General features: G+C 44.0%; 1 protein-coding gene across 2 annotated transcripts in view; it reads right to left on the minus strand.

The window, feature by feature from the left end:
* KDM1A (lysine demethylase 1A) overlaps positions 1 to 20,087 on the minus strand; it is a 139,172-nt gene that overhangs the window by 55,984 nt on the left and 63,101 nt on the right. For both annotated transcript variants that reach the window (XM_065421491.1, XM_065421492.1), the window contains 4 exons: positions 19,006 to 19,100; positions 8,233 to 8,375; positions 4,990 to 5,080; positions 3,705 to 3,839 (listed from right to left, as the gene is read on the minus strand). In XM_065421491.1, the coding sequence (XP_065277563.1) occupies positions 3,705 to 3,839; positions 4,990 to 5,080; positions 8,233 to 8,375; positions 19,006 to 19,100 (464 nt within the window). The remainder of the gene's footprint in view (positions 1 to 3,704; positions 3,840 to 4,989; positions 5,081 to 8,232; positions 8,376 to 19,005; positions 19,101 to 20,087) is intronic.

Genomic DNA, 20,087 nt, shown 5'->3' on the forward strand with positions numbered 1-20,087 from the left:
TGGATGTGATATATTTTCTATTCTTGTTTCCTTATTAAAGACTTAATTATTTCATTGTTGAATGTATAAAGTGAGATATTTCCAAAGTAAAAGAAAATAGAAAATATTAAAGCACATGCAGTACATCCAAGTTCAAGCTAGAATTTTAAAGGAAGACCTTTATAGACAGCTATTGAGTAATGTACTGTATCAACTGATGAGGAAGAGCTCACTGCTGGAAGTTATGACCAATGTTCTCTCTAATTTTTTCCATCCATGTGTGGAAAGAATTTTGTTATGTGCACCAATATTGAGGTAATGTGGGGATGTGCGCCACCAGTAAAAACAAGAAACCTAGATATAATATATATTTTTTAAAAGTTACCATAGGGATAATTACTCCAGCCATGATAGATTAGGCATTTTAGAACTCACTACTCAAAGAATTAAATTTAAGCATAAGAGAGAAATAAAATTATGAAATGCATAGAACAGTCAAAAAGCTAAAATAACAGCACTTTGAAAGAATAAAATTACAGAGAATATATGTGCATTGCAGGAAGTACCAAGAAGTACCAACAACATCACAAGTATGTGTCGGGAGGAGAGAGAGTGAGTGAGAGACAGACAGACAGAGTGGGTGTGCTGGCTGCTGGACAGTGCACTGTCTCTAAGCACATCAGCACTCACCAGTCTGAAGGCTTGTTCAGACTGCAGCAGCCGCCAGCAGTTCCATCTAACTCCAGAGCCCTGTTCCCCCTCCCCCACTCTGTGTAGATGGGGTACATGAGCAGGAGGGAGAGGGACACCCTGACATCAGCACCCCCACCTCTGTTCTGCAGAGCAAGCAGGAAGGTCCTGGGAGTAGCTGGCAGGAGCTCCAAGGCAGAGGACAAGAGCAGCACAGCAGCAGGGGGAGGGGCACATAAACAAGTCGTTGGATGTGTATGGCTCTACTAACCAAGTGCGCGGCACTTGATTGACTTTTGCGCGGCCATGCAGCTTAGGTTGGTTTGGCATGATTTGTTTTTGACAAATCCATGCTGGCCATTCCTTATAACCTATTGTCCTCTAGCTGCTTACAAATTGATTAATAATTTGTTCTAGCACCTTTCCAGGTATCAAAGTTAGGCTGACCAGTCTATAGTTCCCCAGATCCTCTCCACACACACATCCTTTATTACAAAAAGAAAAAAGAAAAAAAAAAAAGAGAGGTACTATGGTTGCCCTTCTCCAGTCCTCTGGGACCTCAGTCATCCTCCATGAGTTCTCAAAGATAATTGCTTCAGCTAGTTCCTTAAGTACCCTAAGATGAATTTCATCAGGTCCTGCTGTCATGAATACATCTAACTTATCTAAATATTCTTTAACCTGTTCTTTCCATACTTTGGCTGACATTCCTTCCCCCCTTATTGTTAATATTAATTATGTTGAGTATCTGGGTCACCATTAACCTTTTTAGTGATGACTGAAGCAAAATTGGCAATAAAAACCTCAGATTTCTTTATATCAGTTATTAGCCTCCTTTCACACTAAGTAGAGTACCTTCACTTTCCTTCGTCTTTCTCCTGGCTCCTAATATATGTTAAGAAAAAAAAATCTCTTATTGCCTTTTTTATGTACATTGCATAGGGACTCAGAAGAGTGCTCTAGAAGAGTAGCTGTTTGGCAAAGGATGGCTTTGGGAAGGTCAAGATCACAGGACAGGGATCAATCCAAAGTTGTGAAGTTTTCCTGTTTACTCTCTGCTGTTAACTTATTTTTCTTTCCTGTTATACACACTATGAGGAGAAGACCTTGATGACTTATGACTTTTCTCCAAAATTGTTGCACTTTCTTACAAATTGAGGCCACTTTTCCAGAATTAGGAAAAAACACATTTAAAATTTTTTCCTCAGTGTATCTGAGGAACTTTTTTGTCAACCACAGTGGGTGGTAAGTTCCTACCAAAGCAAACTTTTAAGAGAGGGCCCCGTGAAAAGGGGTGGGGAGGAGAATGGGAGGAGCTCCTGGCACTATATTTCACTACCATAGCTGACAGTACCAACAATCCAGGAGCTGGGTGGGAGAAAAAAAAAATTCTAACCTGTTGTGGGATGTCAAAGATGGCAATTTTCTTCATCCTGGGTGAAATGGATTAAGAGGCATGCCAAATAATCTTGGCATGTACCAGTAGCTTCTCATTTACTGGTAAAGCAATTCTGCATTTGTGATGGGGCTCCCAAAATATCAATGAGTCTTTCTTGACACTTATCAGTCCAAAGTATCTACCACACTGAACAGCAGCTACTGAAAATACTTAAGCAGAAATGAAGAAATGATAAAAGTATTCTCTTCTGCAGAGGTTGAAGGATGAGCTGTATCCTGAAGGAAAAGGGCATCCTCAAGATCACTATCACCCTTCTCATCAGTATCTATTTCCAGCAACTCTTCCCTAACCCACAGGAGTGGGGGGACAAGTCTAGGAGAAAAGCGTAAGTGGAGGAGTAACATGGCCCTGGTTTCTTGATTATCCTCTTAACCCTGACTCCCTAAACTGAGGAAGAGGAGGGCAGAAGAGCTAATATACCATGGAGCATAATCAAACTGGTAATTGTGGGAACTTGAACAGATAAACTCCACAGAGTATCAAAAAAGCCGGGGGGAAGGCTTTTAAAGTTCTATGAATAAGATGGGGAGCCTATTTTCTCAGATTTGGGAAACTATAATGTTTCCCATGACTTCGTCTGAGATGGATTTGGAGGTGTGCCCTAAAGGTATTAAATCTAAGCTTGCCTTCAGGAAAAGACTGAAAGGGCGTAATGAATCTGTCTAAAACCTAAATGAGAGAAGTGATGGGGACTGCTCACTGGTTCCCACACCAGGTGCTGGTGAAGTAGGACAGAGACCGTTTGGATCCAAGGACTACTCCAGAATTAATGGAATCAGGGGAACCACCTCAGTTCTCAAGCCTAGATCTAATGCACCTCAGTTTCAAGGCCTTCAGACTCGTTCATGATTACTCCTGGTGCTATTCACAAGATGATTCCAAACATAAGCCGAGGGAGCATTCTGTTGCCTGGTCAGAGGTCCTGTAGCGTCACAATGTAATGAGTCAGGAGGATGTGAATGACTGGATCTAAAGAGCACTCAGGCTGCTTCACAAGTATTTGGATTCTACAGAGGAGCAAAACTGGAGAAATCCAATTCCTAGGCGCAAGCAGGGAGCACCAAAGGACAAATCATTCATCAGGCCGAAAGAGCCAATCTGGCATAAATGGAGCCTCATTGAGGCAGGTGAGCCTCTCGCAACCTCTGCAAGTTTCTTACATATTCATCAGTCACTGACATTTTGGCCTTACAGGAAGCAAATCTCTTCGAACATGAACTTTTTCTTTCCAGATTGCCATCTCAACATGCACAGTAGTGGGATGCCTATCTTGGACAGTGTCCAACAGTGCTGAAGCTGAACTGTGATCTAAAACTGGACTAATTCCTCAACACATTTATGCTCTTTGGCCTGAACTTTCAGATCCTGTTGAGACAGGAGCTCATGCAGTCCCATTATCACTTTCCAGAAGGCTCTAACACAGGGAACATGCACGTGAACATTTCAGAGCAGTTTCACACAGCCAGTTCTTCGAAAAAGTGTACTTGACACAATTTTACATAATCAGTTTGTCGTTCAGATTTCAAAGACAAAAAAGTTTGTAGACTGAAACCCTTGTATTTATGGCATTCTGTACCTTGCAGAGAGCAGTAAGATCTCGGTGTTTGCTTTTCACAAGGAACTCCGCAGTAATATCCCGAGGTGGTTTTACTTCAGATGCCTCCTTATACTGCTGATGGAGCTCTTTAATCTTCTCTTTTAAATTCACCATCTGGGAAAGGGAAAAAAGGAGCTTTTGTAACAGTGAAAGTAAGAATTCTGCCTCAAAAACAGTCACACCACTGGTGGCACTTCCCCCCTTGTTATAGGGGATGTTACTTATAGGGGATGGACCTCACAGGGCACTACAGTAAGTACCATCAATCCTATATTTCTAGAGATTTTCTGACTAACATGCACAGCATAAGCTATTACTGTCCTCTGGCAAAACGTACAGAATGGAACTGTTGAGGGTAGGAAAGATGCCAGAACTCTATGCTTTCTCCAGAGGGACAGCAGCATCACCTATAACAGTTAATCTGCACTAAATCTTCCAGTGTTTCAATGTTGTATGTTTCCAAATGACTAAACACATCTTTTTATTTACCTTAAGATATTTTTTAAGGTGACTTTGTAAACAATTGTAAATTAATCTCATCACAAACCATATCTGCAATAAGCATTTCCAACAGAAGTGGTTATTACAGTGATGCTTTCAAGGAAGAGCTGGTTTGCTTTTACGTATTGCTTTGCACTGTCTCCATCCTCTCCACTCCATAAGTATTCCCAGTCTTGTCCATGTTTGTCAGCTGTTGGCACAATCATTGTTGTACCTTCTTCCAGAGGGTCCTATTTTCTTTATACAGGCTCCTTGTGCTCATCTGGAAGGTCCCTACCACATCCAAATTTAAGTCACCCTTAAACAGCCACTTCTGCCATGATGGTTACAGTGAATCAAGGTGACATCTATATAAACTGTCTACTTTCCCTGGCCTCTGCTTACTTGTTTGCCTTTAGACTGTGAGGTTCTCAGAAGAGAAAAAGTGTTCTTCAGTGCTCAGAAAGCCCCAGCTTAATAAAATTAATAGTTTCCCTGGGGCTTGCCTGTCAAAACACAACTTCTCCTTGTGGACCAAAAAAGCATCATTATTCATTTTTGAATAGTGTTGTTGCCCTCCTTATTGATAAAATCCAGATAAAATTTCTTTATTTCTCAAGGTCTAGTTCCTTTTCACATAAACATTAAATGTAATGATGGTAATCAGTTTCTGAAATCGGTTTCTCCTTTAAGTCCCTAGTAACTTTTTCCAGTGCATTTGTAAGGGAAGGAAGTGAAAAGAGTATTGCATCCATGTGTGCCAGAATGGGGGAGAAGGTCTGACCTTGTTAAGGAGATCTTTCAGCTCCTCTTGAGTTTTTACTATCTTCTTCCAATGTCCAATCTGTTCATCCTTCACATGCTTTTCTTGCAATCTAGGGGTGGGGAACAGAAGCCACAGATTGTTTTAACTGGGAAATCCTAGTAAGCTACATGTTTTTCTCATTATCAACATCTGAGCCATGAGTGTAAAGTAATAAAGTAGAACTCAGAAAAGTGTCATTTCAGTAAAGAATGGAGTGTATTCTTCAGCAACTGTACAACTCATGAAAAGAAAGCAGTTGGTTAGCTAGTAGCTAAACATAGGACAGCCTACCAAAAGCCAAAGGGTAGAAATTCTTACTTGCAGGAAATGTTTCCAAACAAATAGGATTCAAATATGTGGACTTCATGCTGGATCACACCATTGTGCTATGTCAAATATCCATTTATTTTATTACTATATCACTAATGGAAGAGGAATTTTCAAGGCAGATACCGGTTAAGGTAACATTCCTCATCCTGTGTCTACGAAACAGTACTATAAATGTGGAAAGGGTGTGCACACAAATGCTGGACACAATATGTGCCAAGTGGCTGCAAGAAACCAAGATTATCAAGAAGTCATCATGACTATGTACTTCAAGAAAATCCAAACAGAATCCTTACTGGGGAAGACTCAGGTAATCTCCATGCCTGATTTCAATACTGACCAGGAGGAAAATCAAGAAAGAGAAAACACAGCAATGGAGAAAGGATAGAAGAATGGATATTAAGAGGAAAGATAGTGCCAATACCACTGAAGCTAATAGTCAAGTAGGCTTACCTAATCAGGTGAGGAATCCTTGCAAAACCAAGCAGAAACCATTAAGATGATACCAATGCAAGGAGCCTGGGTAACAAAATGGAGAAACTAGAACTACTGGTGCAGGAAGTAAAACTAGATATTATAGGGATAACAGAAACATGGTGGAATAGTCATCGTGACTGGAGTACAGGGATTGAAGGGTATGTGCTGTTAAGGAAAGACAGAAATAAAGGTAAAGGTGGTGGAGTAGCATGATGAGGGAGACTGTAAAGAAATTAGAAGTGATGGAATGGATAAAATAGAGTCTGTGTCCAAATCATTTTGGGGAAGAAATCTCCCACAGGTTCTCCTGGAGCACAGTTTTGGATTGACTATAGACCCCCAGAATCCAATCTAGATATGGACAGAGACCTTTTTAAATTAAATAAATACTATTGGAAATTGTGTGAATATGGGAGACTAATTTCCCAGATATAGACTGGAAGACAAGTGCTACTAATAATAGTAGGGCCCAGATTTTCCTGGATGTGATAGCTGACAGATTTCTTCACCAAACAGTCACCGAACCAACAAGAGGTGATGCCATTTTAGGCTTTGTTTACACTGGAAACTGAATGACAAAACTTTTGTCGTTCAGGAGTGTGAAAAAAACCCACACACACCCCCCCAAACGACAAAAGTTTTGCCAACGAAAAATGCCGATGTAAACATGTAAACTGCTGCTCGTTGGGAGTGGAAATTTGTTGTCGGCGGGAGAGCTCTCTCCCTTGTACTTATGGCAGGACTAAGTATTATTTTAGACCATGCCTGACAGATGTTTGTCTAATCTGCTCTTAAAAATCTCCAATGATGGAGATTCCACAACCTTCCTAGGCAATTTATTCGAGTGCTTTACCCTGACAATTAAGAAGTTTCTCCTAATGTCCAACTTAAAGTGCAATTTAAGCCCATTGATTCTTGTCCTATGAACAATTTTTCTCCCTCCTCCTCCTTTCATCATTTTTGTTGCTCTTCTCTGGATTTTCTCCAATTTGTCCACATCTTTCCTGAAATGTGGTGCCCAGAACTGGACACAATACTCCAACTGAGGCCTAATCAGCACAGAGTATGTTGGAAGAATTACTTCTCGTGTGCTGCTTACAACACTCCAGCTAATACATCCCAGAATGCGGTTTGCTTTTTATTTCTTTTTGGCGCAACAGTGTTACATTGTTTACTCATTTTTAGCTTGTGATCCTCTATGACTCCCAGATCCCTTTCCGCAGTACTCCTTCCCAGGCAGTCATTTCCATTTGTATGTGTGGAACCGATTGTTCCTTCCTAAGTGGAGTACTTTGCATTTGTCCTTATTGAATTTCAACAGATTTACTTCAGACCATTTCTCCAGATTGTCCAGATCATTTTGAATTTTAATCCTATCCTCCAAAGCACTTCTAACTCCTCCCAGCTTGGTATCATCTGCAAATTTTGTAACTGTAATCTCTCTGCCATTATTTAAATTGATGAAGATTCTGAACAGAACTGGATCCAGAACTGATTCCTGCAGGACCCCACTCGATATGCCTTTCCAGCTTCACTGTGAAACATTGATAACTGATTGGAAAACCGTTTCCAGAGAAGTTATGCGCCCACCTTTTGATAGTTCCAGCTAAGCTATATTCCCTAGTTTATGAGAAGGCCACATTAGACAGTATTAAAAGCCTTACTAAAGTAAAGATACGCCACCTCTACCACTTTCCCCCTATCCACAAGGCTTGTTACCCTGTCAAAGGAAGCCATTAAGTTGGTTTGACATGATTTGTTCTTGACTGTTACTTATCAGCATATTATCTTCTAGGGGTTTGTAAACTGACTGCTTGATTATTTGCTCTTTCTGGGTACTGAAGTTAAGCTGACTGGTCTGTAATTCCCTGGGTTGTCCTTATTCCCCTTTTTATAGGCTGGCACTATATCTGTCTACCAATCCTCTGGAATTTCCCCCATCTTCCATGATTTTTCAAAGATAAGTTTATGGATGGGATGATGAAACTGTCTACAATATCATGTAGCCAATCTACAACTGCCAGTTGCAAATATATTCAATGACCGGTGATGGGACACTAGACGGGGAGTTACGCTCTGTATTACTACTCTGAGTTCTTTCCCAGGTGTCTGGCTGCTGGGTCTTCCCAAAATGCTCAGGGTCCATATTTGGGATTGGGAAGGAATTCTCCCCCCCCCCACCCGTTAGATTGGCAGAGACCCTGTGAGTTTTTCATCTTCCTCTGCAGCACGGGGCACAGATCACTTATAGGTTTAAACTAGTGTAAATGGTAGATTCTCTGTAACTTGGTCTTTAAATCATTATTTGAAGAATTCAGTAATTCAGGCGAGGTCAGGCTAGATGACCATGATGGTCCCTTCTGGCCTTAAAGTCTATGAGACTATTAATTTCTATCAACAAAGCATGAGGGCACTTACTGTATGACAACTTCCAGAGCCTGTCCTAGGGAGACTGGCTTGTTATTGAGAACATTGAAGTCCAGCTGATGACTGAGATAGGAGGTGGCCTCCAGCAAACGGTTGAATTCCTGCTCCACCATTTCATCTTTCTCTTTAGGAACCTGAAAGTCAAAGAACAGATTTGTCTCTGTAAATTTAAAAAAAAAAAAAAAAAAGCACAAAACACTAAAGCTCCAGATATGAACACTTAATTAAGATGGAAACTAACAGGTGTGGAGTGGAGGCTGGTAAAATTAAGAAGTCCAGAAAGACTTCAGAACCATGAAGCTTAGACTTCCTTTTCCATTGTGGTACTAATTCCACTACAAGATATGTTTTTAATTCAGTAACACAAGTTGCCTCCAATCCTTCCCCCTCAAAATGTGAGTGCTGTACATAGCAATGAAGTAATATGCAAAAGAGCAAGGCAGAGCACGGACACGTAATGTTACACTGGTGCTGATAGAATCATTACTTTACTGCCCTGTGTCATACACTTTAAAAAAGCTCTAGTGAACAAAAAAGCTGAGGGCAGGCACCTGTAAGTTTTGAAGTCTTCAATTCTTCAAAATGATCAGACAAGGAAAGTATGCAGGGCATTAAGGGATAATCTGCCAAGTTCTTCTCTTTCTCACCTCTGAATTGGCAAACAGGCAACTAGCATTGTTTACTGGGCTCCCCCATGACTGCAAAAAACAAGTCAGTATAAAGAGGCTTCCTCAACTAAAGGATGAAGTCAAACAACTGAGGTCCAATGGCTCACCTGTGGGCCATGTCTACATTCTTTCGGATGTCAGAAAGGTGCACTCTACTGAGCGGTTTGTCACCTTCCAATGAGGCTTAGTGCACATCAAGCCTTCAGAGAGGGCCTGAGGTACGCTGATCAGGCAGAAGGAAAGTACTACATATGTGGAAGCTTGGCTACAAATGGCACAAGCAGTGCCCCCTGCCAACCTCATCTATTCCTAGATGAAGTAGAGATATTGCTGGTAGCCAGATAAGTTTTTCAATCTTATTGTGTAGTAGGGGAGCATTTCTTTAAACACTTTTGGTGTTGCTACTGTGACACCGCTGAACCTTCAACACAGCACTACATAGAGCCACAACAGTTCTACTAGGCTAGTGTTTGAGGCCTCCCTCACCCCACTGGATAGCAACCCCTGTGTTAAGTGCACAGCAGCACAGTCCAGCTGGTAAGTGTAGCAGCTGCAGATCTGACCAGTGGTTACTGTTGCTGGAGATGTGGGGAGGGGTCAGCAGGGATAAGGCTTGTGGAGCCTCTTCCTGAGCTCCGAGAACATGAGACGAGCTCTAAGGAGCTTCAGCTGTCCTGAGCCTGGTAAGTGGGAGTGAGGGAATTAGGGCAAAAAAACCTAGGAGTCTGAGCACAAAGAAAAGAAGGGGGTGAGAACACATGAGGGGGCAGAGACAAATGGGTTAAAGAAAAGAGGAGAGAAAACAGCAAGCACCATAAAGGAAGGCAGATGGGCAGAGACAAAGTGTCAGAAATAGCATGTGTCAGGCTTACAGGAGAGTCCTCTCTGGAGGCCAGGGACAGACACAGGGCTACTTTCTCCATGAGACAATTCCATAGGGTGAGGGGCACCCTCCTACTTCTTATCCCTGGCCCTGTAAATCCTAGATATGACCATTGCACTGCAGAGTGGCTCTCCTAATACCCTCTCAAAAGCTGCTTCCTCAGGAAGGCTGGGACAATTCCCAAGGAGCTCTGGGTGGTGAGTTGCAACTTGTCTCCTGAGTATATACTAAAGGTGAGGGTTAATCAAAATGTCTTGTATAGAGCAGAGAGTAGCAGATTTCATACCCTTCCACCTGGACTGAGACAGGCTTTAATCTCAGTTGCTGATGATGACAGGGAAGATGGAGACACAAACTGAGGAAGTTCATAGTGAAGTGGTGACTGCACTTTGGCTCCAGTACTAGTCGGAAGGCATATTTAAAGGGACACTGTCAAGGCTGTAGGTCCAACATGAGACCTACGTATTTCCTTTCAGTTTGCGTAGTCAGTGTAAATTTTTTTCTCCCCTAAAACGATTCAAAGTTATCTGCCCAACATTCATGAACAAGAAGTCAATATGAATGTACCATTGAAGGAAAAAAAAAAAAGTGTTCAGTAACAAATTATTTCAATTTTAAACTCAGGGATTATTATAAACAGTAAAAAAAGGGATTTTAAAAAATTATAAGTGATACCTTGACAGTGTCCTTTTAACCATTGCAGCAGAAAGAGAAATAAATAATAAATAGCCTGATAGCTGTTTCAAGGTAAATTTCGTACAATAGGGTAAAATCAAAACAAGGTTTAAAGCATTGCAGAAGCAGCTAATCATCACTTACTTTTTTAGCAGTGGCAACAACCAAAAAAAAAAAAAAAAAAAAAACACACAAACACAAACAAACAGATTGTGGTAAGTCTCAGAAGAGAGAAAACCAAGAGTGAATGTACGAATGAAACAGCTTCCAGCAGGTCCTATGTGCAGTTAGGGTAAAACAAGACTAAAGAAACAGCACAGACAAATAATACAAATGGAAAACAGAAAGCTCACATGATGTTGAAGAATCACACCATGCCTGAGCAAGCAAATTTAAACAGTCCTGTCCTTTTGCTGCATTTCTATACCTATCGTGTCTTCTCAGTGTAGTCAATTTCAGTGTATGCAACACCTGTGGAACAATGCACTGTGGAAGCAAAGGTACTATCAAATACATGCTGTCAGTCCGGCTTTGAATGAATCAAGCAGATGATGGTGGGAGGAAAGAAAATGAGAATTCTATTTATACTATACACAAATATTCTGACAAGCTGCAGAGAAAATAAACTCAGACAAAGTAAGGACTGAATGGGATTTGGAAAGCTAGCTTGAGCATGACTAGTTTTTAAGTAACATGTTAGTGTCAGACTGACAGCCCTGGAGATTGAAGTACTCTGCTCAGCCACAGAGCAGTTACAACACAGGGATCAGCAGCTTCGCTTATATAGTGGCAGCAGTTCTTTGAAGGCAGACAGGTATACCCATAACATCGTAACTAATCTTAACTTGTCATGCAGGCTAGAAAGGGAAATTATGGAGTACACATAGGAAGAATAAGAATCCACACTATATTCAATAATTGAGATAGATGAGGTAGGTGAGGTAATATTTTTTATTGGACCAACTTGCTGGAGAGAGAGACAAGCTTTCGAGCTTACACAGAGCTCTTCTTCAGGTCTGAGAGATGTACTCAGGGTATGTCTACACTGGCAGTTACAGCTCCGCTAAGAGAATGCTGAAGAGAAACCGCTGTTGTGTGTTCACACTGTTAGCTGCCTGCGCAATAGCGTGTTCACACTTGCAGCAGTATTCAGAGCAGTGCACTCTGGGCAGCTCTCACAGAGCATCTCTTCCTCTTCTGACGCTAAGAGTTGTGGGAAGGCAGAGGGGGTCGCGGGGCATCCTGGGTCCAGTCCCAATGCCATGTGATGCATTGCTTCACATCCCAGCAACCCGTGTTTCCTTTTGCATTTGGCGCCATCTTTCAATGGTTTGTGTACTGCGCCCCCTGCCTCTTCAGTATGCAGGAATGAATCCCTGTTGACCAGTATGCTGCTTGCTGTGACTAACACGTCACGAGTGGCAGTGGAGTTATTCCTTAAACCACAAAGGCAAGAGGAGTGCGACATTTATCTCACCACGCGTACTACCTACGAGACGAGATTGCTTGTGGCATTCACGGAGGTGCTGACCACAGTGGAATGCCGCTTTTGGGCTCAGGAAACAAGCACTGAGTGGTGGGATCACATCGTCATGCACGTCTGGGATGACGAGCAGTGGCTGCAGAACTTTTGGATGAAGAAAGCCACACTCATGGGACTGTGTGATGAGCTCACCCTAGCCCTGCGGTGCAAGGACACAAGAATCAGAGCTGTCCTGCCATTGGAGAAGTGCGTGGTGATTGCATTGTGGAAGCTGGCTACTCCAGACTGCTAGCGATTGGTTGCTAACCAGTTTGGAGTGGGAAAGTCGACCATTGGACTCGTGTTGACGGAAGCGTGCAAGGCCATTAATCGCATCCTGCTCCGAAAGACCGTGATTCTGGGCAACTATTATGTGATTGGAATAACAGACTTGGTGGGATAACTCACATAACTGGAGTAAAAACAACAAGGAGTCTGGTGTCACCTTAAAGACTAACCGATTTATTTGGGCATAAGCTTTCGTGGGTAAAAACTTCACTTCTTCAGATGCATCTGAAGAAGTGAGGTTTTTACCCACGAAAGCTTATGCCCAAATAAATCGGTTAGTCTTTAAGGTGCCACCAGACTCCTTGTTGGTTTTGTAGATACAGACTAACACGGCTACCCCCTGATACATAACTGGACTACTGTCATGGATGGATATAAACTGTTCAGGAAGGACAGGCAGGGCAGAAAAGGTGGGGGAGTTGCATTGTATGTAAGAGAGCAGTATGACTGCTCAGAGGTCCGGTATGAAACTGCAGAAAAACCTGAGTCTCTCTGGATTAAGTTTAGAAGTGTGAGCAACAAGGGTGATGTCGTGGTGGGAGTCTGCTATAGACCACCAGACCAGGGGGATGAGGTGGACGAGGCTTTCTTCCGGCAACTAGCAGAAGTTACTAGATCGCAGGCCCTGGTTCTCATGGGAGACTTTAATCACCCTGATATCTGCTGGGAGAGCAATACAGCGGTGCACAGACAATCCAGGAAGTTTTTGGAAAGTGTGGAGGACAACATGAGGGGCAAAGGAATCCAGGAGAGCTGGCTGTATTTTAAAGAATCCTTATTGAGGTTGCAGGAACAAATCATCCCGATGTGTAGAAAGAATAGTAAAAATGGCAGGCGACCAGCTTGGCTTAACAGTAAAATCCTTGCTGATCTTAAACACAAAAAAGAAGCTTACAAGAAGTGGAAGATTGGACAAATGACCAGGGAGGAGTATAAAAATATTGCTCAGGCATGCAGGAGTGAAATCAGGAAGGCCAAATCACACTTGGAGTTGCAGCTAGCAAGAGATGTTAAGAGTAACAAGAAGGGTTTCTTCAGCTATGTTAGCAACAAGAAGAAAGTCAAGGAAAGTGTGGGCCCCTTACTGAATGAGGGAGGCAACCTAGTGACCAAGGATGTGGAAAAAGCTAATGTACTCAATGTTGTTTTTGCCTCTGTCTTCACGAACAAGGTCAGCTCCCAGACTGCTGCACTGGGCAGAACAGCATGGGGAGGAGGTGACCAGCCCTCTGTGGAGAAAGAAGTGGTTCAGGACTATTGAGAAAAGCTGGATGAGCACAAATCCATGGGGCCGGATGCGCTGCATCCAAGGGTGCTAAAGGAGTTGGCAAATGTGATTGCAGAGCCATTGGCCATTATCTTTGAAAACTCATGGCGATCGGGGAAGGTCCCGGATGACTGGAAAAAGGCTAATGTAGTGCCCATCTTTAAAAAAGGGAAGGAGGAGGATCCGGGGAACTACAGGCCAGCCTCACCTCAGTCCCTGGAAAAAACATGGAACAGGTCAAGGAATCAATTCTGAAGCACTTAGAGGAGAGGAAAGTGATCAGGAACAGTCAGCATGGATTCACCAAGAGCAAGTCATGCCTGACTAACCTAATTGCCTTCTATGAGGAGATAACTGGGTCTGTGGATGAGGGGAAAGCAGTGGATGTGTTACTCCTTGACTTTAGCAAAGCTTTTGATACAGTCTCCCACAGTATTCTTGCTGGCAAGTTAAAGAAGTATGGGCTGGATGAATGGACTATAAGATGGATAGAAAACTGGCTAGATTGTCGGGCTCAATGGGTAGTGATCAATAGCTCCATGTCTAGTTGGCAGCCGGTATCAAGTGGAGTACCCCAAGGGTCGGTCCTGGGGCCAGTTTTGTTCAATATCTTCATTAATGATCTGGAGGATGGCGTGGACTGCACCCTCGGCAAGTTTGCAGATGACACTGAACTGGGAGAAGTGGTAGATACGCTGGAGGGTAGGGATGGGATACAGAGGGACCTAGACAAATTAGAGGATTGGGCCAAAAGAAACCTGATGAGGTTCAACAAGGACAAATGCAGAGTCCTGCACTTAGGACAGAAGAATCCCATGCACTGCTACAGACTAGGAACCGAATGGCTAGGCAGCAGTTCTGCAGAAAAGGACCTAGGGGTTACAGTGGATGAGAAGTTGGATATGAGTCAACAGTGTGCCCTTGTTGCCAAGAAGGCTAACAACATTTTGGGCTGTATAAGTAGGGGCATTGCCAGCAGATCGAGGGATGTGATCGTTTCCCTCTATTTGACATTGGTGAGGCCTCATCTGGAGTAGTGTGTCCAGTTTTGGGCCCCACACTACAAGAAGGATGTGGAAAAATTGGAAAGAGTCCAGTGGAGGGCAACAAAAATGATTAGGGGGCTGGAGCACATGACTTATGAGGAAAGGCTGAGGGAACTGGGATTGTTTAGTCTGCAGAAGAGAAGAATGAGGGGGGATAGCTGCTTTCAACTACCTGAAAGGGGGTTCCAAAGAGGATGGATCTAGACTGTTCTCAGTGGTATCAGATGACAGAAGAAGGAGTAATGGTCTCAAGTTGCAGTGGGGGAGGTTTAGGTTGGATATTAGGTAAAACTTTTTCATTAAGAGGGTGGTGAAGCACTGGAATGGGTTACCTAGGGAGGTGGTGGAATCTCCATCCTTAGAGGTTTTTAAGGCCCAGCTTGACAAAGCCCTGGCTGGGATGTTTTAGTTGGGGTTGGTCCTGCTTTGAGCAGGGGGTTGGAGTAGATGACCTCCTGAGGTCCCTTCCAACCCTGATATTCTATGATTCTATGAATGTGCGTGACATTGTGGATGGCTTTGCACAAATGGGCTTCCCTAACTGCAGAGGGGCGATAGATGGTACGCATATTCCAATTTTGGCACCAGACCACCTAGTCACTGAGAATATTAATCGGAAGGGGTATTTCTCTATGGTTCTCCAGGGTCTTGTGGATCACCCTGGGCGTTTCATGGACATTAACACAGGCTGCTCCGGAAAGGTGTATGACGCACGCATCTTTCGGAACACTGGCCTATTCAGGAAGCTGCAAGCAGGGACTTTCTTCCTGGACCAGAAGATCACTGTAGGGGAAGTCGAAATGCCCATTGTGATCCTGGGAGACCCCGCCTACCCCTTAATACCGTGGCTTATGAAGCCATACACGGGGCACCATGACAACAGCAAGGAGCAGTTCAACAGCAGGCTGAGCAAGTGCAGAATGACTGTTGAGTGTGCTTTTGGCCATTTAAAGACCTGCTGGCGGTGCCTATATGGGAAGCTAGACCTGGACGATGACAATATTCCTCTGTTTATAGCCGCATGCTGTATGCTCCATAATATTAATGAAGAGAAGGGTGAAAGCTTCACTCAGGGCTGTACCTCTGAGATTCAGCGCCTGGAGGCTGAATTTGAACTGCCAGAGACCAGGGCTATTAGAGGGGTGCAGCGCAGGGCCATAAGGATCAGGAATGCCTTGAGGCAGCAATTTGAAGCTGAAAGCCACTAATATTTGTTGCTATGCTCTGGAGTGCAGTGCTTGTAATGCTAGGAGATGATTGTGATTGGTGCAGATGATGCAATATGAAGGTTTAAGATAATCGTCTGTTGCTTTGCAGGGCTCTGTTTGCTTTTAATTAATAGAATAAAGATTGCTTTCAAACCAACACGATTCTTTTATTAAAAAACAACAACCGGAGAGAGAGAAAAACAAAAACACACATCAGCACTGAGGGGGATGGGAGAAGGGAAGGTCTCGAGAGGAGGTGGATCCAGGGACGGTTAAAGATTTGTGTATGTCCAGGGATGATATCCAACCTTCTCCTTTGGAGTACCGTGCAGCGGGTACTATACTTCAACAGGGCGAAACTGCCGAGGGATGGGTGTTGAGTGCAGTGGGTACTGGGAGTCTGCAGTGCCAGACTGTGACAGGGGAGGAGTGGAATGCCACGGGTACAGACTGGAGCCAGGAGGTTGATAAGAGTGTGTTGGTGGTGTCTGGGGGGGCACATGGGAAAGAGTTTTGCAACCGCAGCTGCAGGGGAGGGCAGGTGCGGAGCTGCTCAGTTTGCAGTGCTAGTATCGCCCTGAGCATATCCGCTTGGCCTCCATAATGTTTAAGAGTCGCTCCATGGCTTCATTCTGGCGTGCCGCATTCTCCTTTCAGTCCCTCTTCTTGCTGTCCTGACACTCCTTCAATTCCTGTTTTTCAGCGGCAGAGTGCATCATAACCTCATGCAGAAAGTCCTCCTTAGTTCTTCGTGGCCACTTTCTAATTCCGCGCAGCAATTCAGCCGGCGATAACAAAGAGGGAGGCTGGGCTCCCAAGGTCATCTCTGTGAAGCCAAAACGCAACATTTTACAGAAGCAGTATTGTTTGCAACACACAGAACACTGATTCAGTGATTTAAAACACAGCTACTATTCACATACCTGTCACTAAGTGGCTGACCCCAGGCAAGCACACATGAGCCACAAGACCCCCAAAATGGTGAGTCGCCACAGGGGCAGGGTAAATCTGTGTTCCCGGACCCTACTGCACGTGGCTCCTGGGCAGAGCCAACACTGTAGGGGGGGCCTGATAATCATTCCTGTCCCCATATTTTCCACAGGCTGTGTTCATTATGGAAGATATCTCGCTGCTGAGGGTGAGCAGGGAATCAAGGGAGGGTCTTCTCCAAGACTGTGGCTTCCATCCAGGCCCTTATGTGGCTCCCCTGTGTGCAGCAATGGTCCCCGCCCCCCGCCAGTGATGGCAGAGTGGCGCAGGAAAGTTACCGTTAATGGGGCAAGAAACAAAGCGGTTCTGCCAAAGAACCTGTGGCAGTGGATTGCCCAGTATCTCCATGAGAGTTTCCTAGAGATCTCTGAGGCAGACTCCTGTGAAATGAGGGGGTCAATCAACAGCCTGTTCCGCACACAGACTAGGCATGTGATGGTACGCGCATCATACAGACACAAGCCTGCTTTCTGCAACCCGCCTGCCCCCAACAACTCGCTTCAGCGATTCCCAAAATCAAATCCACTTACCAGGGGCCTCCTCTCCTGTTTGTGCTTCGCCAAGATCTGACAGCTGTGACTGGCTAGCCTCCTCCGGGGTAGAAAAGAGCTCCTGGCTGCCTGCATCTCTGACCTCCAAGTCGTCTTCTGCCTCTGGGTCCCCCTCCTCCTCCACATCCTCATCCAAGATTTCCTCCTCCTGGCTCAGTCCACTGAAGTATCCACAGTCGCCACAGAGTATCGTGTCCAGCTCTTTGTAGAACCGGCAGCTTGTGGGGGCAGCACCGGAGTGGCAGTTTGCCTCCCGCGCCTTGTGGTAGGCATTCCGCAGCTCCTTCACTTTGACCCTGCACTGCAGTGTGTCCCATAGGTATCACAATTCCTATGACTAGAGTGCAGCTGCGACCGGACAGCCTCCTCTCCCCAAATGCTGATGAGGTCCAGCAGCTCAGCATTGCTCCAAGCAGGGGATCGCCTGGTGCATGGAGCAGGCATGGCCACCTGGAAAAGTGTGCTGAGACCACTGCACGCATTACTGAGCAAACAGGAAGGGGACATTCAAAATTCCAAAGGAATTTACGGGGTGGAGGTGACGGTTGGTCATCTGAGGCCAGGGCAGCAGAATTCAAACCCACGACCGGGCAGGCAAGAACAGGCATTGTGGGACACCTCCCAGAGGCCAATTGCTGCAATTGCAGCGCTGCGCTGCAATCAACCAGGGTGTCTACACAAGCTACACAATAGCCCTGATGCAGAAAGCTGTACACCTCTCATCGGGGTGGGTTTTTTACAGCGCTGCAACTGTGCAGTTTCTGCACACTACGTGGCTTGGCAGTGTGTACACCTCGGGAATTACAATGCAGAAAGCTGTTTTACTGTGCAGAAACTTGCCAGTGTAGACACAGCCTCAGTGTCACAGATTGTTTAGCATAAGCAGTTCACCTTGAATGGTCCCTTGAAATATGTGTTAAGTGGCCAGTTAACACCTCTTTCACCAACAGAAGTTGGTCCAAGAAAAGGTATTACCTCACCTGCCTTGTCTCTCTAATATCCTAGGATCAACAGAGCTACAACACTGCATACATTAAATAATTGAGAACATCTGGGATATGAACAATCTTTGGCACAATATTCGCATATGAGATGTAAAAATGAAGATTAGTTACCAGTAACTGGGAGTTATTCACAATGAGTCTGTTCCCATTCAAGAGATTAAGGCAATGCACTGGAAGCTTCCTGAAACTCTGTGGGAGATACCCACCTCTCCCCTCTTCCCCTCTTGAAGGGCTCTGATGGTATAAAAGGGGAAGTTGTTCCAACCACCCTTCCATTCCCTTCCACTAATTCAAGAATTAAGACTCCAATGAAGTGAGGAAGATAGGTGGGGATGTGAACATGCAGAGGATCATCTTAATGAATTCCAGTTACTGGGAAGTAGCCTTCTTTTCTTGAGTGGCCTGTGCACATTCCCAGTTGTGAACGTTTAGCTAGCAGTGCAACTCCAAGGAAGGTTGCACTGAGGAGTTATAGTGAACTAGTCACAACTGCCAAAACAAGCATCAAAAAAAAAAAAAAAAAAAAGAATGGAGGCCAAAACCTCAGAGTTAGAGTTTATAGTTCTGTACCTTATCCTTTCTAAAGTCAAACCTCTACAATACATTATTTTCTTCAAACCATTTCTTAGGGCAAAGCCTATTTTTGAAAAATTACAACTTACAGCTTGTCCATTGGCTTCATAAAGTGGGCATTTTTGTTTGATCTTAGCCAGTTCCATATTTACTTGTTTGCTGACCACAGCCATTGGATTCCCTCCTGGAAGAGATTTTGTATAAGTATATCTGACATTCAAGCAAAGACTAAAAAGATGTCTGAAAATAAAACAATAAATACAGTTCAAAAGCAGCCATTATTCCAATAATAAAGCCCATTAGTATCTCTCTATTTTGTGCTGAGCATCTTTCAGCAGACCAGTAGAACTTTCAAATATTATCAAGGCTCCTCATAGAAATTGTTATAATAAAAACAACCCAGCACCACCACCACTCAAGGAAAGAACTATAGATAAGGAGGGTTAATAACAAAGAAGCTAAGCTCGAAGATGGTGGCAACTAGCAGGGCAGCCTTGAGAGTTAACAGCCACAGGGATGCATCTCCCAGAGGTTCAAATATAGACCAGAACAAACTGTGAAGTAGAGAGGGAAGGTCACATCGAGGGATAAATGCTCTGAAATGGGCTCTGAAGGAATAGGCTCTGAAAAGTTTGGTACAGTAGAGATCCGAGGAATACAGTTCACAAAAGCTGAGTGAAACAAAGTGCTGGTGCAATGTGCAGATATGCATCACTGAGGTCCACTAAGCTGGGAAAGGCCTGAAGGAAACAGAATGGAGAATGGTTCAAGTCTCCATACAGAAGTGAGACTTGCAGACCCTCCAGTGGAGGAGAGGGAAGTCTAAGATGTCTGAAGGCTCCGAACTCTTCTCCACTAGAAAACAGTGGGAATAGAAGTCCCGCCCCTTTCCTGTAGGGGTACAAGGAAAAGCCTTGAGGAGACTGGCTCTTTATGTCAGATTATCACCATTCTATCAGGGGTATTAAAAGAACAATAAGTTTGCAAAGTGAGTCACTCAAAAGTTAAGAAATGCCAGAATTCAAGTTGCCCATGCAACTTTAATTCGGTCTCCTTGTACATAGTTTTATAATACACAATCATAATGCATATCACATACTATTTATTCCATAGGACCCATGCTTCATTCAGTGAATGGGTAGCTATTCAATATTTCTTTATCCTTCTTGTT

The sequence above is a fragment of the Emys orbicularis genome, chromosome 23 (assembly GCF_028017835.1).
Source record: "Emys orbicularis isolate rEmyOrb1 chromosome 23, rEmyOrb1.hap1, whole genome shotgun sequence".
NCBI classification, from domain to species: domain Eukaryota; kingdom Metazoa; phylum Chordata; order Testudines; family Emydidae; genus Emys; species Emys orbicularis.